The 27,140-nt window shown below is 38.7% G+C and overlaps 1 protein-coding gene across 2 annotated transcripts in view; it reads left to right on the top strand.

Moving 5' to 3' along the window:
- The window catches only part of LMO7 (LIM domain 7), a 197,782-nt gene that overhangs the window by 51,238 nt on the left and 119,404 nt on the right, over nucleotides 1-27,140 (top strand). For both annotated transcript variants that reach the window (XM_032402836.1, XM_032402833.1), the window contains exon 3: nucleotides 16,820-16,890. In XM_032402836.1, the coding sequence (XP_032258727.1) occupies nucleotides 16,820-16,890 (71 nt within the window). The remainder of the gene's footprint in view (nucleotides 1-16,819; nucleotides 16,891-27,140) is intronic.

Here is a 27,140-nt window from a genome sequence, read left to right as displayed (position 1 = left end):
CAACAGACACCAGCCAGTTTCGGGGCTATTAGTCCACTCAGTGTCTCTTATTTAAGAGGTTATTTACCCATGACCTGCAGGAGTTCTATGATCCCCTAATTCTTTCCTAGTTGCTTTAGGATCCTGCATGCTTGCAGATAACTACTCATGTTCCCTCTGGTTACCCAACTTCAGCTCTTTCAACCTGGAGCTTCACTTCATACCAGATATCAAATGCCTTTTCAAGTGATGTCTTCCTGGAGAATAACCTCTCTCCAGGAGATCGAACTCCTTTTTGTCAGGCTTTTATAGAAGGCAGATAGCACTGGTGACCTTCAGTCTTCGTTTGACTTTAGACTTTGATTAGATGACGAAACGGCATCGAAGTAGGCAATGCGAAGTAGTTCCGAGCGTTTCTCCTAGTCAAGCTAGCGTTAATAAGGCACTGTGCACACACTTGTGAAATCTGGTCTGCTCCTTCTAAGGGTTATAGAAGCTGTAACTTTGCTTGATGTCTCACGTTGAGACACTGGGGAGTGGTGTGTACGGTTCTCCCTCACTCATGAACAGAGCTTTCATTTTGGGTCAAGTGTATGGGTAGCTGAATTACCCTAGCCCTTTGTGGTCATACAGTTAATCCAGTGGCCTGGAGTATCAGCTTAGGTTCAAAAAAGTAATGTTAGTTTTCATGACGTACACAGTGATTCTTCTTATCAACAAAAGCACTTATTAAACAACCACATTTTGAAAAATGTACCAATACAGCTGAGTAAATAATGAAGGCAATTTTAAGTCTTTTTGTGTAGTACTGACATTTATTCTATTCTTAGCCTGTTTGTGGAATATAGGCTTTTATTGTGTGGTCATTAAGGAATTCATCAAAATTTCATACCCCCTGTGTGGGTCCCCATTGTCCTGGCTGCCATCTGGCTCTGCTTCCGACGGGGGTGATAATTCTTTCATGTGGCACTGCCAGGCCCCCTCCCTACCTTTCCTGAATCTGTTTTCCTTTTCTTCCAGCTTGTCCATCTTCTGACTCTGTTCTCTGTTCCAGGAGGAAGAGTCACTGCCCTCCTCTGTTAGGGGAGGAAAATGTTCATTGACGCTGGTTTTTGGCTTCTCTCTTTCCCCTCAAGACACTGGTTAGGTTTCTCAGGTGCTGCCAGAAGCACTGAGAGTGTTTTTCCACATCACAGGTGCCATTTGTCTGATCTGGGACTCTTGTTTCTGAATTGTGGCCTGAGAGGCAGCGAGGCTGGTTTGCTTGCCCAGCTTCTCCTACTTTCCATGGCTGCCTTCTGTGGATGGTAGGCGGTAACCTGGTCTTGCCCTGTCTCATCACACGTATGTTTGTTTGTTTTCAGAAAGTCAAAGTGTTTTTCCTGAGCTGTGTTCTTCCTTTTCTGTAATGCCTCAAGCAGCAGTTTCTCTTTTCTTTCAGCCTTTTGCCTTTAGAAGTTAATGATTTCTTATTACTTGCAAGTACTTGTGCATGTTACTGAGTGGGGAGGGAGGGAGAAGATGTGTAGAACCTTGATGGAGGTTCCTGACTTCAATAAAGTTTCTGTCTAGTACAGAAGAGAAGATGATTAAATCATGGTGACATAAGGCAGAATGGCCCAGCTCCTGAATTAGTGGCTCAAAATCAGTGTCACAAAGATGTGAGGGAGAAGGAATCTTTTTGGAGCAGTAGTATTTAGGGAAGACATTTGAGTTGTTAAGATGGATGAAGGTACTGGAGGACATTGACTTCTTGTGTTTAGGCAGAATCTGGGGTTTATGTGTGAGGATCCAGGGAAGAAGGGCCTGAGGGCAGGTAGGAAGACCTTCCTCAACAGACCAAATGGACCTTTGGAAGATTTTGAGCAGTGGTTTTTTGTGACAAAAGCTTTTTTGATCTTTAAGGAGCAATGGGCAGGCATTGCAGTAGAGTAGATATGGAGGAGATTAAGGCAGAGTAGGAGGTACCGAAGCTTTACATCTGTCAGCAGAGAAGGCTAGACCTTTGTGCACAGAAGTATGTGGGCTTGGAGTGACAAGGAAGGTGCATTCTGATGTTTTGAGTCCGGTCATCTGGGAGGATGTTGGTATTGTGATTTCAGTAGCAAAGTGAGGTATGGCAGTTCAGTCTTTGGTGAGAGGGTGAGGTCGATTTTACACCTGGTTTTGTGGTGATATAAGGGTGCTCAAGAGGAAATGCTCAACTGGGAGCCATGAAGGGACATCCCAGGGAAGGACCAGAGTTGTCAATGTAGGATAACCTGCTTGGAGTTTATACTGGAATGAGCAAGGTTTAGAAGGTGGAGGAAGAACTCTGAGCAGGTGAGCTGAAGAAGAATTTGAAGGAGGGAGTGGTTGGCAGGTCAAGCTTCACAGTTTCGAGGAGGGTGAAGTAATCATGAGAAAGCTTCCAGATTAACCCATGCTTGCCTTCCTCCCACGCATCCTGTCACACCCAACTGCTCTCTGCTGTGGATCCTTCTGGGTTTTGCCTGAACATCTAGGCAGAGAGCTTCAGTTTGTCATGACTGGCTGTCAGCCCATATTGTCTCCCTCTGGTGTGTAGTTCTAGGCTTGGAGAGCAGACTCTATCTATAAACTAAATCCAGAAGCCTCACAGGACCCAGATTCATGAGCTCCCTGGTGGTCTATCAGATGAGAGAGAAGCCATCCCGATCATTGAGAGGAATCTTAAAAATCTCACCCAATCAAGATGAATTACATATGTTTGGCCTAGAACATTTTCTGTATCAGGGGTTTGCTTTTTCCTAAAGTACAGATCATTCCATTCTGGAACTTTTATTATGGTAGAAAGTTATTCCAGTTAGTAGGTCCCAAATCTACACAGATTGTATACTTTAATGTGCAGATTTTTCCACTAAAAGTCCCAAAATCTATTTGTGTGTTCCAAAATCAGTTTTATAGAAATATATCCAGAAGCTCTTGTGTAATTAACAAAGGAGACAGACTAGTGGTATTAACATAAACAATTAGCTTGATTGAGGTATAATTGACACAAAAAATTGTAAGATATTTCTTTTTCTTTTTCATCAAAGGTAGCTTGGTTTTGTGTTTTTAAACTATTTTGTTGTATTTTTTATGTACTTGAATCTAGCCCTTAAAAATAGAGGACAGTATTTCCAGGGCCAAAGTTTATACCTTTGCAGTACCAGAACATGTCAGCAGGGGGTAGCAGAGAATAGTAACGAATTTCCTGCTTGCTTTCCTTAGACTTCCAATAAAGAGCCAAAGCATTTGGAACTGGGAGGAGATGTGGTGAGTTAGTCCAAGTTCTTTTTCTTATAAGGAAATCAAGACTCATAAGAACCCTAGATACCTAACACTAAAACCGTGTTTATCAGAGATCATTCTTAGCAAGACTCAGTAAGGGTGCTTCTGAAAAAGGTGGACTTTCAGTTGTCAATCCAGGCTGTTTGAATCAGGATCTCTTAGAGAAAGGCCTGGATTGTTCTACAAGCACCACAGTGTATAAGTCCATTTGCTGTGGTCCTCTTTCTTATGCCATAAGTGTATTTTCTGCTTTGAAACCATATAAGTAAAGTAAATTATCAAAAAAGACCATAAATGCATGTAAGAAAACTTAGGGTTGTGGAATTGTTTAGATAATGCAAAGATGACACATTAAAAAATGGAAAGATAGATACAAAAATATGAAAGGAAATATCATAATTTAATATTCAAACGTTTCTGTGTGTAGGGTAGAGAGGCTGGAAATTCCACTTTGGAAATTTACTCCTATTCCTGTGAAATTATATATAACTTTTTAAGGGAAGTAGGCATGTAGAATACAGAAATTACTTTATTGGCTTAGCGCCTATTGAACGTCTTTTGTGTTTGGGGTACGGATACCATCTAAGGCTTTTTGGAAGTATCTTTTTAAAAAAAAATCTTTATTAAATTGCAATAAAACACAAATTTCTAGGTGTACAATTTGAGGTTTTTAAAGAACGTATTTATTGAGATAGAATTCACACTTTTAAAGTATACAATTCCTTGGCTTTTGGTGCATTCACAGAGTTCTGCAACCATCACCGCTGTTTCATTTCAGAACATTTTCATCATTCCAAAAGAAACCTTATACCCATTAGCAGTCACTCCCCATTCTTCTCTTCCCCTAACCCTTGGCAACCACTAATCTACTTTCTGTCTGTATGGATTTGCCTATTCTGGATGTTTCACATAAATGGAATCACACAATATGTGATTTTTGTGTGTGTCTGGCTCTCTTCCCTTAGCTATATATTTTCAAGGTTCATCCATGTTGTATCACGTATTAGTACTTCATTCCGTTTTATGGCTGAATGAGACTCCATTGTATGGTTATACCATATTCTATTTATTCATTAATCAGTTGATGGACATTTGGGTTGTTTTCATGCTTTGGCTAATCTGAGTCATGCTGCTGTGAACATTCACATACAAGTTTTTGTGTGGGCATGTTTTTATTTCTCTTGGGTATGTGATCAGGAATATATTGTAACTATCTCTTTGCTTCCTAGAAATTCATTGTTGAATGGAAGGAAGGTTGGCGAATGGGTACCAGAAGGACTGCGTTGTTAGCTTGCAATAGGAATCCATTAAGAATTATTTAGGGAACTCTTCTGTTAGTGGTCACCTCAGCTGCATTCCTTAATGCCAAACATACACTGGAGACAAAGCATATCATTGGTGCCGGCGGTGTAACTATCAAATTGAAGTTCATATAAAATAAGTAGGGACTCTCACCTGTAATATATAAACACACTGTTTCCCCAAATGAATGTTTCCCACAGTGATGACTCTCTTAGTAATTCATAGGGAGATAAGCAGATAATTGTTGAGACTTGCTAATGTGTGTGAGACATTTCTGCAAAAAAGAAGGATGTCTCTTGACTCTTGAGAACCCATGATTATATAAAGCATTTGAACTATACTTAAAATATCCTGATAATGGATGTTCACATCTATGTGTGCCTCGTGTGCTAGTTATTTAAAAACTCCTTGATCTAGAAAAAACTAATAATTTATGCACTAGACTAGTCTTTTGGTAGATTTTTTTCCCCCTTGGAATATTTTTTCCTATTGTTGGCAACAGCCTAAATTGGAGTATGAACCTGTATTTATAGACAAAATGTACTTTATCCTTTACCCTTTAGAAGTAGTTTTTATGATTGTTAACAGAACACAAAGTCGATCTGTAAAATCTGAACACATTTGTGTGTGTGATGTTTTCAGTGAACTTAACTAGCTGCTAATAGGTTGTCTTAGATTTCGTATCTGAATGAAACCTGCCACATAAATTGTCAGCCCTGGAGCGAATCTTCCTCTTTCCTTGGTTTTATTTAATTCTTTCCAGTTGGTGTTCATGTTTGGCTTATAAATGATCATGTTTTAGCCAAAATAATTTGGGACTGTACACTAAATGTTGGTAATTGTATAGGGAAGTGATGACTTTTGGAGCAGAAATTATGCTTAAACTCATTTTTTTTTTTGTACCCCTAAATCTGAGTGTAGCTGACATTTGGCCTAATGATGATTGAGTGAGAATTTTGAGTGTTTATAAAGACAGTTGGCTTTTCATTATCTGGGGATTCAGCTGGGAGCTTCACATTTTGCTCCTTTCCCTTCCCGGCTTTATGAGGACCTGGGAGTCTTTCCCAACAGAAGGCGAAGTGGGATGTGTAACTTACATCAGCCACCGAGACTGGGGATTTAAGGGGCAGTGGGGCAGGAAAAAATGTTTAGATTTTTGACCATTATGAGACGTTTGGATTCCATTTAGAATTCAGTGATCTGTGCAATTCTAATTGCCACTATTTTGGAAGATGGAGAGCTGGCTTTGGATTTGCTATCAAGTGATATTAGCATTGGCAAAAACAGTCCTAGTATTCTCCAGGATATTATGTAGTACGATGCCAAATCTTCAGAGAGGCCAGTGACTTGAGAATTATGTTGCTTAGAGCAATGCTATTTGCTGAATATACAATATAAGTTAACCAAGAACATGCTGTAATTCAGAGGGTTAACCACATTTTAAAGAGATGCCCAGCCTTAAAATACCATTTTGACTACACATTTCAAAACAGGGTTAGACTTTTAAAGAGGAATTTCCAAGAATTGCCTCATCTAATTTTTAAATTCCTAGTGCTAAGCACCATGTCAGGTACGTCCATAACAATTGTCATTACATGAGTTTTGAATGAATTAATAACTGGGTACCTTCTTAGTATCTTAGATAAAATTAAGAAAGTTAATTTAAATGAGGAAGTTAAATTCCAAGATATTGTTTAGCCTGGAAAAAATTTCAGGTAGCAAATCCATAGTGGTAACAAGCTCTCAACTTTGAACATTTCGTCCAAGAATATTCCTTTTGGAGAGGGTATATCACTAGAGTGATATGCTTCCATGGACTCTTGTGTTTGTTCTTAAACTATTGATAAAACTACAATGGGTTCATTCTTACGCAGTAGAAGGCTACTTTAATAAAGTGATTTCAGGAACTGAGGCAGGTTCTTCCTCTAAAACACCTCCCCCCCGTCACCCCCTGCCCCATACACCTGAAATGAAACCATCAGTTTGTTTTGTTTTGTTTTGGTCTTGTTCTCCTTTGCTTAAAATATTCATAGTGTAAATATCTATGGGAAGAATAATACATAAATTTAACATAAGGGACTAGTATGTGTAAGCTGTATTTCAACCACTGAGAAGTTGGGCGAGACAGTTCTGTCCTTGAGAGTATGGAGTGTAGCCTGGCATGGCCAGGACTTCGTTCCTAATCACACTGTAGAGTTCACTCTGCGCTATGATAGACCCTCTTACTTGATACTCACTGCCTGTAGGTAGGGAGCTACTTACTGATCCAGATCTCAACTCAAGCAACCATACTATAACTCAGTTTCCTTATGTAAGAATGGGGTAAGAGATCCTACCACATATGGTCGCTGTGGGATAAAGGGAGATTGTGCACAAAGGAAGCACAGTAAGTGTTGGCTGTCATAATCTGGGTACCTGATTCATAGCAGAGAAGACTGAGGCCTGGGGAAAATCAGATACTTACTCTTAGTTACACAAGGAAGGAGTGGGAACCTCCCATTCCAGCTTTTCTGTCTCCGTATTCCTTTTTATTTGGGATGCAGTACCAGGGTGGTTTAAAAAAAAAAAAACAAACAAAAAACAGCCCATCCTTTTGGGAAGAACTGGCTTCTCTAACATTGTGACTAACCTTTTCAATAATTTTACTCAAGGAAAGGAGCTAGCAGGTAGACATTTGTTCTCTTTAAATTACGTTTAGTTTTTACCTAATGTTTTTGACTGTGTGCCTTAATCCTTGTCTTTATAAGTTTTGGGCATGTGTGATCAATAAGATCTGTCAAAATTGCTGTATCATAAATAATAATAGAGATAACTCATGGAATATAAAAATTGGACCTGTACTGTGGAGTTCCGGGGATCATATAGTGGTTGCTTCAAAAATGAAAAAAAAAATTTGGGGGGAGGGGGGAGAAAGAGTGGAGGAGGGGCAGAGGGAGAGGGAGAAAGAATCCCAAGTAGGCTCCACACCCAGCATGGAGCCTGATGTGGGCCTCGATCCAACCACACTGAAATCATGGCCTGAGCCCAAATCAAGAGTAGGATGCTTAACTGACTAACCCATTCAGGTGCCCCAAAATGAATTTTAATGGAAGAAAGGAGAGAGAGGTGTTTTTAATTCTTTGACTGCTTTAGAGATTGACTGAATTTTAATGGAAGAAAGGAGAGAGAGGTGTTTTTAATTCTTTGACTGCTTTAGAGATTGACTGAAAAGCATGGCAACTCCTTGATGTGTGTGGCCTGGGGCTTCCAGCTATGGAAACAACGCCCTATATGGGCCCTCTCATTCAAAGGTGAACACTCAGTTGTCTCCTGGAATGGAAAAATTAAGGCAGAACCATCTTTGGTGAATTGTTTCATGATATGGTCCTGTGTTCCACAGTGGCTTCTGGTGGTAAATGTTCCTTGGGTTTTGTTTTGTTGGGTTTTCTTGCATTACTTAGGTTGGAATGATTGACATGATGATGATCATATGTATGTATCTTAAGCAGGACCTAGCAGTTGATCAGTTAGAATGTAACTGAATTTGGAATCCATTGTGAGACCAGTTGAAGCTCATAGCTTAGTTTTTGTTGCAAGCATCGCTAGATTCTCTTTTAAAACAAGCTCAAATGGGCACTGTGTTTTTATACTGTGATTCCCACAAAAATATGATCGAGAGTGCATTTTGGATTCTAAACATCTTTTACATGGCTGCTTAAAAGGAATTGAAAAATTTAAACAAGATGAGTGTCTGCTGACTTGCGCTAGTGGGTGTTTTGCCGATAACAAGTCTGGTATGAAGTGGTCTTTGAGAAGGTCCCACAATGTTTGGGATTTAAGTCATGTGGATTATGTGGTCAGAATTGGAAGGGAGAGATGCAGCCATAGAGAAACATGTTGCTTATAGTGGTAGGAAATCTCATCCAGCCAGAGGATTAAAATAAAACCATAAACAATGCAGTAAAGGGTATGAAGGTAACTCCCATTGGTTTATTAAAATAATACATTTCATAGCAAAAGAGATGGCTTTTTTGGAATTTGTGAACTTGCATTCATTGCCAGAATACTTAGCTGATAATTTTCTTCCTCAAAATCTGCCCTTTGAAAACTTCCTATACTGAGCTCCTCTGGAGGCTACAGGTGGAAAGACAGGTTTTGGCAGCAGGGTTTATGGGGAGTATGCTTTTGGCCTGCTGCTCTACCCTTAATATGCTTGGAGAGAGTAATGGACTCCAGGAGAAGCTTCTCACCCAAGAGCCTCACGGTGGGTCCTGTCTCTGACCGCTGACAGCTTCTTTCCAATAACAGAGCCTGTCAGCACCCAGGACACAGGGCTGGCCTGCCTCTAGTGTGTAGTTGATTTTTGTTTGTTTTTTAGAGGAGTCGAGTATTTTTTACATATCATCTGTGTCCTGTGGAGTAGATAGGGCAAATATCTGGTGTCTTGTTCTAGTTGGAGGACTGAGCAGTGGCTTGTCACAAGTGTGTCGAGAGATGGGTCTAGGATTCAACCCCAGGTCTTTTTGTCTGATGTCCCTCTCAGGTTAGTTCAGGTAATGGTTTTCTTTACCTGCATTAGGAAAAATACGGAAAGGGGCATGAAAGAGGGAAAAACCAAGGTTTTATAGAAGGCAAGGTGTGGCTGTTTGACTGCATAGTGATTATGACTCTTGTTTGTGTTGACTTCTGATAACTTAAGAGGGAAACACAGAGTCTTTCTGTATTTGGTTCCTATGAATCACACCTCATTACGTAAAATGTATCACACCTCAAATAACTTGCTAATGAGTAAGGTTCAAAATTATTGAACGCAATAGTAATTGTTAGATTAGAACTCCTAGGCAGTTTGTTCTTTCAAGGTTCTGGAATTTCTTTCAGCACACTGAATTCTTACAATAAGGATGAGTTTATATTTTAAAGTATGATTTAATTTTTTTTGAACAAACTGCCTTCACTGTATTTGAGGTCCTTTACAGATCTCTGTAATTTGTACACTTTCCAGGATACAGAAAGTAGTCTCGTGGATTTTTATAATGTAGTAAATCAGTTTCTTCCTTTAATTAAGGGATGTTATGTCTGGCAAAACAGATTTTGTTTGATAAGATGAAACTTTTTATCTTCATTCTACAGATGGATAGTAACAGCTAATTATCCTAGCTAACATTTGTCAGAGCTCCTGAGTCAGGCAAGTGTTGAGTGCCTCATTACTTTATCTCATTTAATTCTCAGTAACCCTGTGAGGTGGGTACTTTGTATCGCCATGCACAGATCAGAACACTAGGAAGTTAAGCTGGCTTCTTCAGAGTTACAGGTAGGAAATAGCAGGGGCTCTGGAGCCCGACCTGGCCCCACCTGGCAATGGTAGATGCCTATTGTAGGTTTCTTAATGAACATGGCCCAGGTAGCACTATATACCGAAAATCCCTGCTATTAATTTATGCTTTCTAGGGGGCACCTGGGTGGCTCAGTCGGTTGAGCGTCCAACTCTTGGTTTTGGTTCAGGTCATGATCTCAGGTTGTGAGATGGAGCCCTGAGATGGGCCCTGTGCTCAGTGTGGAGTTTGCCTGAGATTCTCTCTCTCTCGCTCTTGCTCTCCTTCTCTCTCAAATAAGTAAAATATTTAAAAATAAATTTATGCTTTCTTTTTTTGATTTAAAACTCTAGGAAAAACTTTTTTGTTTTAGTTCCTTAGGATGGGTCTTAGATGAGTTTATATTTACACGGATATATAATTTGCTGATTAAAAATTTTTACTTCACAATAATCAGATGTTTTTATTACTGAGGTTGAGTTAGCTAGCATATACGGTATGAGCATTTTGTACATGAAAATGTCCAGGGAGGGGCGCCTGGGTGGCTCAGTCGTTGGGCGTCTGCCTTCGGCTCAGGTCATGATCCCGGGGTCCAGGGATCGAGCCCCGCATAGGGCTCCCTGCTCCGCGGGAAGCCTGCTTCTCCCTCTCCCACTCCCCCTGCTTGTGTTCCCTCTCTCGCTGTGTCTCTGTCAAATAAATAAAATCTTTAAAAAAAAAAAAAAAAGAAAAAAGAAAAAGAAAGAAAGAACAGTCTTTAAAAAAAAAAAAAAGAAAATGTCCAGGGAAACTCTTAACCCACTTAATTTTTCATTTTATTAATGTTTAGAGTGCCATATTCGCTCTTTCTCTCACGCACACACACACACACTCATTATGTATTACGACACAGATTTCTTTTATCCAGGAACATTATAAAAAAGATAATTGGAACATTTTTAATTTACCAAATTACTTTTTATACCCAGAACAGTGGAGGATTATTTTAGAAGACATATTGCATGGTCTAATATACTAATTTAGATTTTAAAAAATCTACATACAGATTGAAGACAACTTTTTTAGTTTAAAAACATTTAGTGTGTGATGAAGTTGGGATACTCTGAGTACTTGTAAAACGCTGTAGGTTTTTGGTGTCAGTTACATGTGGATGGTTCTGTAACTTTCTAGAAAGTTAAACTTTCTGAGCCTTAATTTTCTCACTAGCAAAAGGGGAAAATTAAGGATTATTAAATTTAAGGATTATGTAGATTTCATAGATAATGAGAAAAATTACATAGCGTAAAAATTTCCTTTATTCTTTAAATGTGGGAGATACAGGAAATTAACTCAAATCTGATGATTTCTGGCCTTTTTGAATTTTTTAAAATGTTAATTAGCTTGTATATCTATTGCACAAGAAAGACCTGTGGTTGTTACAGAATAAAAATAAGCAAAAATAGGGCGCCTGGGTGGCTCAGTTGGTTAAGCAATTGCCTTCGGCTCAGGTCATGATCCTGGAGTCCCTGGATCGAGTCCCACATCGGGCTCCCTGCTCAGCAGGGAGTCTGCTTCTCCCTCTGACCCTAACCCCTCTCATGTGCTCTCTCTCATTCTTTCTCTCTCAAATAAATAAATAAAATCTTAAAAAAAAATAAATAAAAATAAAAATAAGCAAAAATATATTTAAATAAGGTATAATTCCACCACTTAGAAACAATTACTGTTAATATATTCCATCTTTATTTATATAACACCTACTATAGAGTTGTAGTAATTGGTATATTTCATGTAGTTCATAAATTACTTTATAATTAATACGTTAAGTGTTTTTTTTTAAAGATTTTATTTATTTATTTGAGAGAGAGAGAGGGAGCACAAGCAGAGATAGGGACAGAGGGGGAGTGGCAGAGGGAGAGGGAGAAGCAGGATCCCCATTGAGCAGGGAGCCTGACTTGGGGCTCGATCCCAGGATCCCGGGATCATGACCTGAGCCAAAGGGAGATGTTTAACCAACTGAGCCACCCAGGCGCCCCTACATTAAGTATTCTTTACAGGTAAACTACTTTCATAATGTGAGTTTAAATTTCTTGTAGTTTTCTGTTTTATGGTTTTATCATAATTTAACCAATTTCTTTTTTTTTAGAGTCATAAAATTTATTTTTTTATGTAAAAATAGAAATAATTTTATTTCAATTTAAAATAGCAATTTTATCTTGCTAAATGTGATGATCAGACAAATCCCTTAACTCTTCAAAGAAAGGTTTCTTGGAGGTTAGCATGCTTAGTTAAGTACATACTTTTTTTTTTTAAATTTTATTCTGTTATGTTAGTCACCATAAATACATCATTAGTTTTTGATGGGGTGTTCCATAACCCATTGTTTTCGTATAACACCCAGTGCTCCATGCAGTACGTGCCCTCCTTAATACCCATCACCGGGCTAACCAATCTCCCCTCCCCCCTCCCCTCCATAACCCTGTTTGTTTCTCAGAGTCCGTAGTCTCTCATGGTTCATCTCTCCCTCCCAATTCCCCCCCCCTCATTTTTCCCTTCCTTCTCCTAGTGTCCTCCATGCTATTCCTTATGTTCCACAAATAGGTGAAACCATATGATAATTGACTTTCTCTGCTTGACTTATTTCACTTAGCATAATCTCCTCCAGTCCCATCCATGTTGATGTAAAAGTTGGGTATTCATCCTTTCTGATGGCTGAGTAATATTCCATTGTATAAATGGACCACATCTTCTTTATCCATTCGTCTGTTGAAGGGCATCTCGGCTCTTTCCACAGGTTGGCTATTGCGGACATTGCTGCTATGAACATTGGGGTGCATATGGCCCTTCTTTTCACTACATCTGTGTCTTTGGGGTAAATACCCAGGAGTGCAATTGCTGGGTCATGGGGTAGCTCCATTTTTAAATTTTTGAGGCACCTCCACACTGTTTTCCAAAGTGGCTGTACCAACTTGCATTCCCGCCAACAGTGTAAGAGGGTTCCCCTTTCTCCACAACCTCTCCAACATTTGTTGTTTCTTTCCCTGTCCATTTTTGCCATTCTAACTGGTGTAAGGTGGTATCTCAGTGTGGTTTTGATTTGAATTTCCCTGATGACTAATGATGATGAACATTTTTTCATGTGTCTGTTAGCCATTTGTATGTCTTCTTCAGAGAAGTGTCTTTTCATATCTTCTGCCCACTTTTTGACTTGATTATTTGTTTTTTAGGTGTTGAGTTTGAGAAGCTCTTTATAGATCTTGGATACCAGCCCTTTATCTGTAGTGTCATTTGCAAATATCTTCTCCCATTCTGTGGGTTGCCTCTTTGTTTTGTTGACTGTTTCCTTTGCTGTGCAGAAGCTTTTTATCTTGATGAAGTCCCAAAAGTTCATTTTTGCTTTTGTTTCACTAGCTTTTGGAGATGTATCTTGAAAGAAGTTGCTGTGGCCGATGTCAAAGAGGTTACTGCCTATGTTCTCCTCTAGGATTTTGATGGATTCCTGTCTCACATTGAGGTCTTTCATCCACTTTGAGTTTATCTTTGTGAATGGTTAATTTAACCAATTTCTTAATGGACATTCAGGATGTTTATAATTGTCCCTATTCCACATAATGCTGTGAGACCATTCTTGTGTCATGTCTCTGCGTTCTTGTCCTGTTGTCTTAGTATAAATTCCTGGATCTGCACTTGTGTGCTTCAGAGTATGCAAACTTAAGACTTCAAAAACATATCACGAATTGCATTCTAGAAAGGTTGTATTATTTTATTTTATTTTTTATTTTTTTAAGATTTTATTTATTTATTTGACAGAGAGAGAATGAGAGAGAAAGCACATGAGAGGGGGGAGGGTCAGAGGGAGAAGCAGACTCCCTGCCAAGCAGGGAGCCTGATGCGGGACTCGATTCAGGGACTCCAGGATCATGACCTGAGCCGAAGGCAGTCGCTTAACCAACTGAGCCACCCAGGCGCCCAAGGTTGTATTATTTTATAACACCTTCAGTAATGTACAGAGTTTGCCAGATTCCCAGGCCCCTAAATATGGACTGTTATTTAAAAATCTTTGTTTAGCTTTTATATTCGGTCTTCTTTAGAAATACAGTTTAAATGGAGTCTCACTTTATATCATTATTTAGATTTATTTAGATTTTGTATCATTTTAATTTTATCAGATTAATATATATGTATTATATACAAGAGTGTATATATACATATACACATACACAGGAGTAGGTTAATATTTTGACATATGGATAGGGGTGGTCCAAAATCCAGGTACTATGATTTTTGCCTTTCTGTAGTCTTTTTCGGGGAATAAACCATTCTGGATACTTGGGCTTTCTGAATATCTTTGTATATTTCATTATTTCTACTTAATATTCAGAATGTAACCCAGCTTTATCTATGGTGCAGAGGTGTTCCTCGGAGGGTTAATTTTCAGAGTGTGTTGTCAGAGTGCTAACTCGAAGGTCAGTCCCTGTGATGAGGTTAAGCTTTAAACTGTTAGCTACCCTTAGGTATTTGATTGCATAGCATCTTGGCCATTGCAAGCTAGTAAGTAGGTGATACTTCCCTTGTTTCAGATGTGTAACAGGTTCAGAGAGGTTATTTAACTTGCTTAAGGTCACACAGCTCTTAGGTAATGAAAGTGGAGTATGAATATACTTTTGTCTGACATGAGCCCTTTCTTTTTCCATTTTGCCATTGGCTGTCCTGTCCTCTTGATCGGCCCCATTCAGGGCCATTGACTGTCACTCTTCACTGCCCTCCATGTGTCAATAGGTACAACTCTTCTTTCTTCTAACTCACTTCTTCTACTCTAGGTTAATGTGGGAACTTAATCACCAGATTGTGTCAGGGGTGGATAATTAAGTATTGGGGGCTCTGAGGGGGCTGTCCTGACTAGAGAGAATGGACTTTGACATCTGTTTTGGGTGTTCCTGGGACTTTTTCATGCCTTTTTGGCTTTGGATAGGAGTTCCCAGATAAATGAGATCTTATTGTGTTTTCACTAGTTGGGATCAATGCTCATTTTTTTTTTTTTTTTTTATCATTTATTTATTTTTGAGAGAGAGAGAGTGAGTGGGGGCATGTGGGCGGAGGGAGAGAGAGAATCCTCAAGCAGACTCCCCACTTAGCTCGGAGCTTGATGCAGGGCTCGATCCCAGGACTCTAAGATCATGACTTCAGCCAAAATCAAGACGCTTAACTGACTGAGCCACCCAGGCACCCCTCAGTGCTCATCTTAAGTTTATTTTGGATCTCTTTGGGGCAAAATTCAAGAGAGTTTGTGCTGCACAAACCATGAGCACCTGGCTAGCTGGAGTAATCCATGAGGCACTCAAGGTTTTCCCCAAAGGAATGTACCACTCTGTTTGGATATGTTTTATTGCATTTTTATTTTATTTTATTTTATTTTATTATTTTATTTTATTTATTTATTTGACAGAGAGACAGGGAACACAAACAGGGGGAGTAGGAGCGGGAGAAGCAGACTTCCCGCTGAGCAGGGAGCCCAATGTTGGGCTTGATTCCAGGATCCCAGGACCATGACGTGAGCCAAAGGCAGATACTTAACAACTAAGCCACCCAGGAGCCCCTGTTTTATTGCATTTTTAAACTTTGTGTTTTACTTATGTGGCTGTGAGATCCTTGAGGGAAGAGCTTCTGCATTTTCTTTCTTTAGATCTCCACCATCCAGATAAGTGCCTGTAACAGAGATACTCAGCCAATGTTCAATTCATGGGGCAATGTAGCCTTTTTGTAGATTAATGCTGTGTATGGGAAGGGATCCCCTACTTCTTGTGTTTGAGTGTGTTACCTCCTGGCCCAGGCTCCCATCCATAATTACAGAACCAGCTTATGAGAAACTAACTTCTATTCTACAAAATAACTGCTTGTCAGTTAACAGACAATATGCCTAGCCGTGGTGATGTTGGGCACCATGGAAAAGATGCGGAATGCATACAGGGATTGTAGGTGGGCTGAAGACCTAGCCGTGGTGAGTAAGGACAGCAGGAGATTCGTAGCTACTTAGGGTTTAAGATCAGGGACTTCCCAAATCAGATTCCCAATATGGTATTTCTCCCTGAAGTGGCAGGTGGAGCAAGGACTCCTGCCTGCAGGTGGTGGATACATCTGTAGGTCCACTGGGGTCACTGCTATTGCCGTGCACACTGCCCACACCTTAACTGGGGACCCAGTGTCAGGACTTGTTCTTGGAACAGCTTATTCCTACTCTGGCCTCTCTAAGACCCCCTTTCCTCTCAGCTACTCCACCCTCAAGAGACAGGATCTGTACATATTTTTCCAGGGGCTTCACTAAGGAACATTGGTTGTGGTAACTGTAGGTGGTCTGTTCTTATGTCATAGCCTTAAGTGGGGAATTGTCTGTTTAAAGTACGTACCGTCTTCCATGCCTGTCTTTTGTCTCTCTGTGTCAGGATTTCATAGCCCTCTCTCTAGGATGTTTCAGTAAATGTGGCTCATTACACAAATCAGGGCCAGTCCATGAATCCATTTAAGGAGAGCATGCCCTCTGCAATTTAGCTTTGTCATGAAACTTGAGGAATTGAAGGATGGAATTGAAATTAATGATGTGCATAGAGTTGATATTTCAAGTTTATATCTGAATCTGTTTTTATTTACTCTTAGTAGGCTAGATTGCCCATAGAATTTTTATAGAAAAGATGTTGGAAATGTAGCTTCTAACTTTTGTTGATTACCCATAAAATTGTTCCATTACAGAAATCTCTCATCGTGTTTTTTTTTTTTTCCTGTTTATATTTGTTAATACTAAAATGGCTAATCTCTCTCTTTGTAACATAGAACCACATGTAATTTCCTATTGGGGACAACTTTGGTGATATATGCACATCCTTCAAGATAACATTAGATGCATATTAATTAATCTAATGCTAAATTTGACTGTATTAACCTTGATTAAGAGAAAATTAATACCCAAATCTTGTTTTTTTCAGGCAGTAACAGAGAAGAATTTTGAAACAAAGGATTTTCGAGCTTCTTTGGAGAATGGTGTTCTGTTGTGTGAGTAAGTATTTAAAGCAGTTAAAAAATAATTCAAAAGCGAAGATGTGTATGTGTGTTGTGAGTTGTCTTCACTCCTCCCTCCATGGCCACCATAGTCACAGATCTGTTTTCTTGGTAACAAGTGAGATTTGATCTCTGCAAATTGACACCCCCACAGTACCAGACAGTAGGAAGGGGTTATCAGTCTCTGCATCTAAAGATAGCATTGGTGAAATATATATTATTTTAAATTAGTAAACAAGAAAGATTCTGTTATTGCTTGATGGGCCAGTAGGGGTGGGTGGTTGAGGAGGAAGCCTTATTACATTGCACCGGCTCTCCCTCTGAATATTCTTTTTTTTTTTTTAAGTTATTTATTTATTTATTTATTTTATTTGACAGAGAGAGACACAGCGTGAGAGGGAACACAAGCAGGGGGAGTGGGAGAGGGAGAAGCAGGCTTCCCACTGAGCAGGGAGCCCGATGTGGGGCTCGATCCCAGGACCCTGGGATCATGACCTGAGCAGAAGGCAGACGCTTAACGACTGAGCCACCCAAGTGCCCTTCCCTCTGAATGTTCTAACATATGGAATTGCGTGGTTTAGAAGTTAATATAAAACTTTTTTCTTCATCTGTAAATAGTGATGCTTGTAGAACAAATTTAAGCAGTAGCAAATTTTTCTTTTAAGCTTTAAGTGGAGTCATCACACTGCCACCATCAATTTGAGTCAGTGACCCATGGGCCATTCGTTCAATTAATATATTATTGAAAATCACATCCCAGGTTTTTGTTATCATAAGTAAACTAGGCTGGTGGCATGATTGATGGTATGGAGCCTACATTGTGTGTTTAGTCCCACTGTTTTGTCCCCCAGTGGATGCATAGTGCAGTTAGCCAGGTATGTGACCTTTGGGGGTGAAGGGGAGGCATGCCTGTGGGATGTAAAGATGAAGTCCCTGGTGAGGGTGCAGTTGCAGAAGTGAGCAAATAAATTATAAGAATGCCCTTGAGTATGCACCCACATTTTTGAAAGGGCTTAAGTACTCCAATCTAGACACTTATCACATAGGTATTTACGGAATCTGTCCACAAAGTAAACATTGGGAGTATATGTGCTTGTATTTAGATGATTTTGATTATCCTTTTAAAGGAAGGTTGTTTCAGCAAAGATCAGGAGTCAAAGGGCTTAGGTTTGATTCCTTGCCCTATTACTTTTGGACATTTGAGCAATTAGCATCTGAGCCTTATTTTCTCATCCGTGAAGTGGAGATCAGCATATCTGATCTGCCTATCTCACAGAGTTGCAAAATTCCATAATATGTATATTAGGTTTATATAAACTATCTTTGCATAAATAAAAGTTGTTGCTAGGAAGATGGCCATGTAGATAATAACCTCTATCTCATTAGCTCTGTTAGTCGATGTTCAAATTTTTTGTCTTAGAACAATATTATTAAATTGAACCATATGCAGTTGTTGATATTCAACCCTCTGTGACCTTCAGAAATGTCAATTTCATGTGGTTCTGCCTAATACATAGCAGAGCAGGCATCTGAAGAAGGGCCACAAGTAAAGTTTAAGGGGTGTTTCTTGTCCTCTTCTGATGTATATTTAGAAGTGCCATTGCCAAATATGTTTAAACTAATTCTAGTAGACCACATGGTCAATCTAATTGGTCAATGTTAGGAAATTACTTTATATTAATTTGAAAACTATAGAATTTAAATGTGTCCTAATGTGTTCAGAAGATGGGGGAATGATGGTTAGAAAGATACATGTGATCTGAAAGCTACCTTAGCTATGAGTATGGACTGTTTAGAGGTTTGCAATGAAATAACTTTCTCCACAAGTCAGGATAAGCCTTAGGTAGGAAGTGTGCCTATGAAGTATTGAGTTGTTTGTAGACATGTGAGAGCATATAGCCCAAACAGGTGATCTTTTCAAAGAAGTCACTTTGTGGGTATATACTGCCAGTGATGAACTATCACTTAAATTATTTGTAGGGTTCCCCTTTTTGGGGCATTGCCTCCATAACAAGATCATTAAACATACTTGCGTGACAGTTTTTTGTTTGTTTGTTTTTGTTTTTATTAAAATGCAATTTATGCACCAGCCTGGTCTCTGACTGATTTGAGGTGATTTGTAAAAACCATACCCAACCTGAGAGGAGGAGCATATTGTTACCAGTGAGGATATTCAGAGTTGATGAAAAACTGTTTTGACCACAAGCTGTACTGTTAAATACATAAGTTCTACCTTCACAGCAAACATTTGGATGCATGTTTTATATTGGTTTAAAAAAAGTCACTTTAATTCACAACTTCCAAAAGCTCATTCTTAGATTGTTTCCTAGCTGGAATAATACCAATCGGGGATTTTGTGCGTTACCAGAGTAAGTCTAGTCAATATGTTTGGTACCCAGTATTCTTTAAATGAATGTTTTCCAAAAGTAGCGTAAGTAAGTATTAAGCTATGGTAATCAGCAGTTGTAGTTTACTGAGGGGCATCAAAGCCCTGCGTGATGTTTGTATTAAAAAAAAAATCATTCTCTTAATTGAAAATCGCATTATGTACGGCCACTGGTTAATGAAGCATACTAATCTAAAAGGTGTAATGTTGGGGTGGGGGAAAGCCTAGGTAAGTCTGTTCTGTATAAATCTGTAGTGAAGAGAGCCTAGCTGGTTGGCCTGTGAAATGATTAAGAGGCTTCACTCCTGGGTAAACCTGGACCTGAGTTCTAATGCCTACCCGGAAAGCACAATCTGCCGTTCACAGTCTGGTATTAAAAGTCCTGACTCTTAAATTCATGGTAAATATAGTAAGCTGTCTGTCTTTGAGAATATTTTACCCAAAAGAGATCTCAAGTTTTAGCTGAAATATGATTAGGATATTTTAAAACTCTGAATTCATTTTCTTACAGGAAAAGGCTGACTTCTGCTTGGTTCATGGCCAGGAAAATGGATTCTTGTGAAGTACGGGGTCTGCTTGTTGCCTATTAACAGTCTCTAGGCATCCTGGTTCATTAACATCATTAAAGAGCTTTCTTATTATTTTATCTAATTTCAGCAGTCTTTTATCCGTTAGTCATAGTTTATCCTTTTTGAGCTGGCATTCTGAAATATCAAAGTCAAGAGTTAGAGGAAGTGAGCTTATTATAGCTTCCACCCAACTGGCAGTTTTCTGACATTTCAGATAGTCTAAATTGGGTGTAAAACTCTGCACTGAGGTTTTAGACAAGATACATACCTGCATAATGAGGATAATGTGCCTTTATTGTCTTTTAATCTGATTGACTATTGAAGTTAGTATCTTCTGTTAATCATTTTAGTATCATTTAGTTTGATTGACTGAGATCTCATTGAGTTGAGGGCTAAAGAATACTCCGCTGGTTAAAGTCTGTTACAGTTAAATCTTTTACTGTATACCTTAGACAGGTAATCTTTCTTGGCTTTCCTAAACAGTGAGATGGGAACAAAATCTAATTTGGGTTTTTTTTTTCAATTAGTAAAAGGATTGACAAAGTAAGATGACTTCAGCTCCTTGTTAATTATTGACAGTATTTGTTAATCAGTCCCCTATCTGCAGTGTTTATTAGTGTTCACCAGGACCTTACTATATATTTTTAAAAATATGAGATTTGCCACTACCTAAATATCCAAACCTGTCTCACTCTGTGGTTCTAGCTGAATTTTTTCTCTTCTCTAAATGTATTTAGTTGAGGCATATCTAGCTAGTGATAGGAGTTAGTAATTTCACAGTTACTCATCTTATGATAGCAATCTTAGAAATGCTAAAATGAAAACATTCTTTATTTACCTTATGAAGTAAGAAGATATATTTGAAGATAAATTTATTGGGTGTGTCTCTGGTTAGTCAGTCTATACTTACCATCCCTGGAGTATTGCCAGTCCTTGCTTATCCCATGTCAGCCAGCCATGCCGCAGAAGTTTACATGTGAGCCGTATCTCAGAAGTGTGTCTTTTTGAACTTGGCTCAAATTATTGAGAAAACTCTTCTCACACTGTTACGAGGCCTTCTTTTCCTTGGCTCACAGCTTGGAAAAAGTGAATCAAGATGTTCACCTATTTGGTTTGAAAAATCATATTTTAATTTATTATGCCATGTGACCACTACACTGTCTACATAAACAAAACATGATGTTTTGTTAAAGATGCATTCAATAGAAGGAGAAAAATTATTTTTAAAAATTCCTGTTAATTTTCTATGGGATTCTTGGGTGATTGTTTTAAAGCATAAGACAAAGAACTTTGTCACTTCTCATTCATGCAAGAGAGCTCTGTCTTTTGTAATAGTTGGAGACTTTCACGCATTGAATGGCAGTGATACCAGTGGGCCCTTGGGCTTCTTTGCCATGTTCCATGTGAAGCCCAGAGGGCCTTCTTTAATGAAGACATTTTTTTCTTAGAGTTCTTTCTGGTTTAGAATTTCCTGAGGAGACAAACTGAGGGTTGCTGGAGTGGTGGGGGGTGGGAGGGATGGGGTGGCTGGGTGATAGACATTGGGGAGGGTATGTGCTCTGGTGAGTGCTGTAAATTGTGTTAAGATTGTTGAATCACAGACCTGTACCTCTGAAACAAATAATACATTATATGTTAAAAAGAAGGGACAGGGGCGCCTGGTGGCTCAGTCGTTAAGCGTCTGCCTTCGGCTCAGGTCATGATCCCAGAGTCCTGGGATCGAGCCCCGCATCAGGCTCCCTGCTCAGCGGGGAGTCTGCTTCTCCCTCTCCCTCTGCCCCTGCTTGTGTTCCCTCTCTCGCTGTGTCTCTCTCTGTCAAATAAATAAAATCTTAAAAAAAAAAAAAAAAAAAAAAGGGACAAATGAAGTGGGGGAATTGGAGGGGGAGACGAACCATGAGAGACTATGGACTCTGAGAAACAAACTGAGGGTTCTAGAGGGGAGGGGGGTGGGGGGATGGGTTAGCCTGGTGATGGGTATTAAAGAGGGCATGTATTGAATGGAGCACTGGGTGTTATACGCAACCAATGAATCATGGAACACTGCATCAAAAACTAATGATGTAATGTATGGTGATTAACATAACATAAAAAAAAAGAATTTCCTGAGGAGGACACTTGTTTCCATACATCTCTCTAGCATGCCAACACTATCCATTGATCCTCATCCGTATTATGGCCATTTGCAATATAAGTAATAAAAATGATTTTTCTGGGGCGCCTGGGTAGCTCAGTCGGTTGAACGTCTGACTCTAGGTCTCGGCTCAGGTCATGATCTCAGGGTCCTGAAATAGAGCCCTGCAACAGACTCCGCGCTCAGCAGAGTCTGCCTGGGATTCTCCCCCTTCCCGCTGCCCTTCCCCTTGCTTGTATGCACGTGCTCGCACTCTCTTTCCCTCTCTCAAATAAATAAATAAATAAATAAATAAATAAATAAATAAAATCTTAAAAAAAAGATTTTTCTTCACTTAAAGTATTATAAGCTTTGAAGTTTCCATATTATTTGATAACCCTCTAGCAGTCAAAGGAAGATGCAAGTGTTCAGGTTCATGAAGACAATTTTACAATTTTAAACTGCTTTCTCTTTATGTTAGCATTTTGTGGTTGCCAGTCTGTATGTTCTGTTTTTAAGATGCGTAGTCAATTTTTTTCTGTAATTTGATATCTACATATAACAAAACATCATTTAAAAAATAGTTTATTAAGTTGAAACCTAGCTTAGCAAACATCAATTTAGAAGTTCACTTCTGTTACAGTAGTCACATTGTACAGACTCATTGCAAATTTTGCAGGTATTTTGTATTGTGGCTTCAGTCCTGTTTCATAAACCTGCGTGTACCATCTATAGGGCTTTCCTGCCCTAAATATAAATTACTAAGAGGAGAACAGACAGCATTTCAGTGATAGGACCTCTGAGACAGAAATGAGAATGATGGTCTACCAAAAATACAAGGAAGTAATGTGTATGCTAGATGTATGAGATATGAGAATTTTATTAACATTGATCAGCAAGAAGTTATTGTTGAAGTCAGTTTTCATGTAATAAAGGGGTTCAGGTAGGCACATGGAAAACAATGTGTTGGCTGTGAAATAATCCAAGTATGGTAATTCTGGTCAGCGTATTGAGAAGTAAGCTAAATAAATGAATATTGTAAAAAGAACAAATATATAATGGTATCACATCAGTTAAAAGTGAGCAATTGCCTTATATGAGAGACTTAATCTCTAGAATTTTTTATATATTAACAATCACCAGTCAGAAAATTAGATCAGATCCAAGGGGTTAAAAGTAATAGTGACAAGGTTTAAAGCACTGTTTTCTTTAGAGAAATATGTGAGACTGTTATCTTGGATGTCGAAAATGTTATGGTAAGCTGTAAGATTTAAGAGATGAAATGATAAGCTATATTTCTACATAGGGTAATAGATGCCAATTAATTTATAATTTTAATCCAATACTCATGTTAAATCTAGTCAGGCTTGTCTTTATAAGTATTATTTTAACATTCACATGGAAGAATAAGCAGGTTAGAATAGGAAAAATTCTAAAAATAAAAATTTCTGTGAAATGAGCTTGTCTGTCCCAACATTAGAACATGTGACAAACATGAGAAAGCACAGTAATTAAAAATTATGGATTGCTTTATAAATGTGCATATTAATATAGGAACAAGGTCCAAAATACATTCTTACATGTAGGAATTTGTGATAAAGGAGATATGATAACATGCAGAAGAGATAAATCAGTTCATTGTACTGGGATAAATAATTGGCTAGGAATGAATTTATAAGCCCACCAATAGCCTAGGTTAAGATAATAGAAAGCTAAAAAATAAAATTGAAGAGTTAAAATCTTTGGAGGCAGTTTAAAATTCTAAGCTTTGAAGGAGAAGGAAAAAAAATAGATTTAAATCTATATATAAATATTCTGACAACATTCTGAGAAAAATACATTAAGCAAAATGACTTAAACTATCTAGATTTCAAATAAACTGGTGAGATAGATACACACTTGAAAACCTCAGTAGGCAAATGAGCAAAGGATGTGACCAAATACTTCACAAATAAAGAACTACCACTGGAAATAAGCAGTAAAATCTTCACCTTCATTAGTAAGAAATAATTATGCGAAAACCAGATACTCTCTTTTAATTGAAGGTGGTAAATAATTTGAAATGTTACCAAATGATGGCATATTATGGCAAAATGGTATATACCCAAAATGACCAATTGAATATAAGCTGGTACAGCTCTGAAAAACAATGTGACAATACCTATCATGTACTTGTATGCTAGTTTTTAATTAATATAAACATATATTAACTTACCATAAAAAATTACAGGACTTTTCCCAATAATCTTCTCTTTCGGGAATAAAAAAAAATAAGATTACAAAATGGGGGAAATATGTATAAAGCTTCTTCCTAGTGGAAAATATCAAAAACAACTTAAATATCTATAGTGTGATAGATAAAATCGGTGAGATCTTGTACATCCCTGAAGAGTGGTGGTTAGAAAGGCAGGGCCTCTCTGTGGAAGATCGTGCGGTGAGTGCGGTGCGCAGGCGCAGACGGACCGCACTGCGGGTCTAGCCTGCGCGGTGAGGTGGGCACGTGAATGCTACCTGCTGGCCCAAAAGTCAATTGATTTCGCATTGCCAAGTTCCTTTCCAGACAAGTATCAAGAGCTTGACACTGTTGATTTTATTTCTAGAAATAGAATATAGGAAACTGTAAGGGATGAAGGTATGCGTACAGACCTGCATCGGAAGCATTTTCACAGTGGCGAAAATTGGAGTGAACCCAAGTCCACATAAGAGAATAACGTATCACTCTCATTTGCATGAAGGGGTGGAGAGGAATTTAGAGATGTCACTTAGTAGTAAACAGCAGAACCAGGGCTGGAACTCATAGTCCCCCTGCTAGATGCATTTCGCTATTGATGTGGTATTCAGAAATGTCTTGGGTCCGTTTTCAGACCTCTCAAGCTTTGCTCAACTCACTTCAGGATGCTTCGGGCGTAACAGGGAGGCTAAATAAGAGAGTCCTATCATAATAAAACTAGAATCGTCAGGTGTATTGATACTGACTTGTTGCTCTTGCACACTTTCCCATCTTAGCACTTATTGTTAACTATTTGTGTTCCAACTCAGCACTATTCAAAATTACCACAGGAATTTTAGAAATTAAACATATTAATTTTACTACCAGTCTTTGAAAGTATTAAGGTGACCATAAATTTTTATATTGAATGCTTTTAAACTTTAATTTTTTTTTTTTTTTTTTAGAGAAGGGGGAAAGGGCTGAGGGAGAGGGAGAGAGAGAATCTTAAGCAGGCTCCACACCCAGCATGGAGCCAGATGCAGCTCAATCTTACAATCCTGAGATCACGACCTGAGCCAAAATCAAGAGTTGGATGCTTAACTGAGCCACCCACGTGCCCCAAACTTTAAAATTTTAGATTATATATGCTTCTTATTTTACCCAAGGAAGTGTGATCACTAACTACTCAGAGTGGTTTTTATTTTAGAGATATTATAGCTTATGCATTTAAATGGAGGTAATTAATGAAAAGTCTTAGTAAAGGATTTGCTTAAGATAACTTGTCTAAATTAATATATCTGATAGAGAGTTTATTCTCTTGGTCAACATTTGACAAGAGAAACAACATCAAGGTTTGACTTGTCTGGCAACAGAAAACCTAACAGAGGGGAGGTGTCCGTTTTGGGGAAAGCTAAAAACCATTTCTCACATTTGAGTGAAATGAAAAGGTAACATTTTTCTAATTTTATTTCTGTAAAGAAGATAGAGGTTTTGAATCACAGAAAAATTTCTGTATTAGAAGTTAGATAGCGGGTTTTTGCAAATATATTTAAAGCACCTACGCAATACCAGGTGCACCGCTAAGTGTTAAGGAGATATTTGGAAGGAGAGAATTTCCTTGTACTTAGCAGTTTCACTGTCTGATTAGTGCAGTGCTCTGTCTTTAGTAAGCATTCAAATATTTGTGGGCAGAGTTGCATCTAGAAGAAAACTAGGCAAATGAAGATGTGCTAAATAACAGATAAAAAAATCATTGTTCTTTAATTTGTAAGGAAATATATAATGTCTTCATTACATCTTTTAAAATGTAGTTACCAAGGGGCGCCTGGGTGGCTCAGTCATTAAGCATCTGCCTTTGGCTCAGGTCATGATCCCAGGGTCCTGGGATCGAGCCCCGCATCGGGCTCCCTGCTCGGTGGGCAGCCTGCTTCTCCCTCTCCCACTCCCCCTGCTTGTGTTCCCTCTCTTGCAGTCTCTCTGTCAAATAAATAAATAAAATCTTTAAAAAAATTTTAAAAATGTAGTTACTAATAAGAAAATTTGACTAATGTGGGGATATATATTTAGAAAATGTAGTCAGCAGAAAGGTAATAGAAATATGTATGTGTGACTGACTGACCAAATAATTCATAGGTTAGAAAGTTCACTCTCAATGTATTGATATGCTCTTTGAGGTCAGTGTCTCTAGGACATTTGGAAAAAATCTTCAGAAATAGGAAATTGAAAGGTGTCCCTGCTGAAGAGCTTTCTGATAAAGGGGAGATGAGGTTTGGCATTTGGAACTAGTTTCTGGAGACTAAGAGAGCACCAAATTCTAGTTCTCATTGAAACCATTTATAACTGATCTAGATGTTACACTGAACTTTATGTACAGTTTTCTTGGAGTGTCACCTCTGAGTTATATTTAAAGTCAGGACGCATACACTGGTGACAAGGTTTCAGAACAGAGGCAGCCTTCGAGCATCTGTTATGTAACTCAGCTCCCGTTGGAGGAAGTGGGAGGGTGTTTTGGAGAGAAGAAGAAAAGGAAGCAGGCAACAATGCAGGGATGAGCTGAAGGAGAGGGGTTGCAGGCTTTTGCCAGTGTGGTCTACCACCGGAGATAGCAAATGACTAGGTGTTTTCTCTTCTGGTTTTAATCTTACCAAAAGAGCAAACCTCTGATGTGCTAGCAAAGCACATAACTGGGTTTATGCCATGGCCTGAGGGAAGGCTTGGGGGAGTTGAGGTATAATTATACTTAGGATTAGAGGAATGGTGGGCTTGCAGGCAGATAAAATGGTCCCTTGACTGCCTCTGCTTCCTTGTGTACAGAGGCAACTGGAAGGTTATCATGTTATATGATTCTTAAATAGAGCCAGTGACCTCAAGTGAGTGTTGCCTTTACGAATTCCACATGTGTAATTGAAGAACCCTTATTATGCAAAGAAGTTCTATTTATAAAAGATAGTAGTATCTCCCTTGTGTGGCA

The sequence above is a fragment of the Phoca vitulina genome, unplaced genomic scaffold (assembly GCF_004348235.1).
Source record: "Phoca vitulina isolate PV1807 unplaced genomic scaffold, GSC_HSeal_1.0 scaffold5, whole genome shotgun sequence".
Lineage (NCBI taxonomy): Eukaryota > Metazoa > Chordata > Mammalia > Carnivora > Phocidae > Phoca > Phoca vitulina.
Note: the sequence above shows the minus strand (reverse complement) of the source record. Positions and strands in the feature narration are given on the sequence as shown.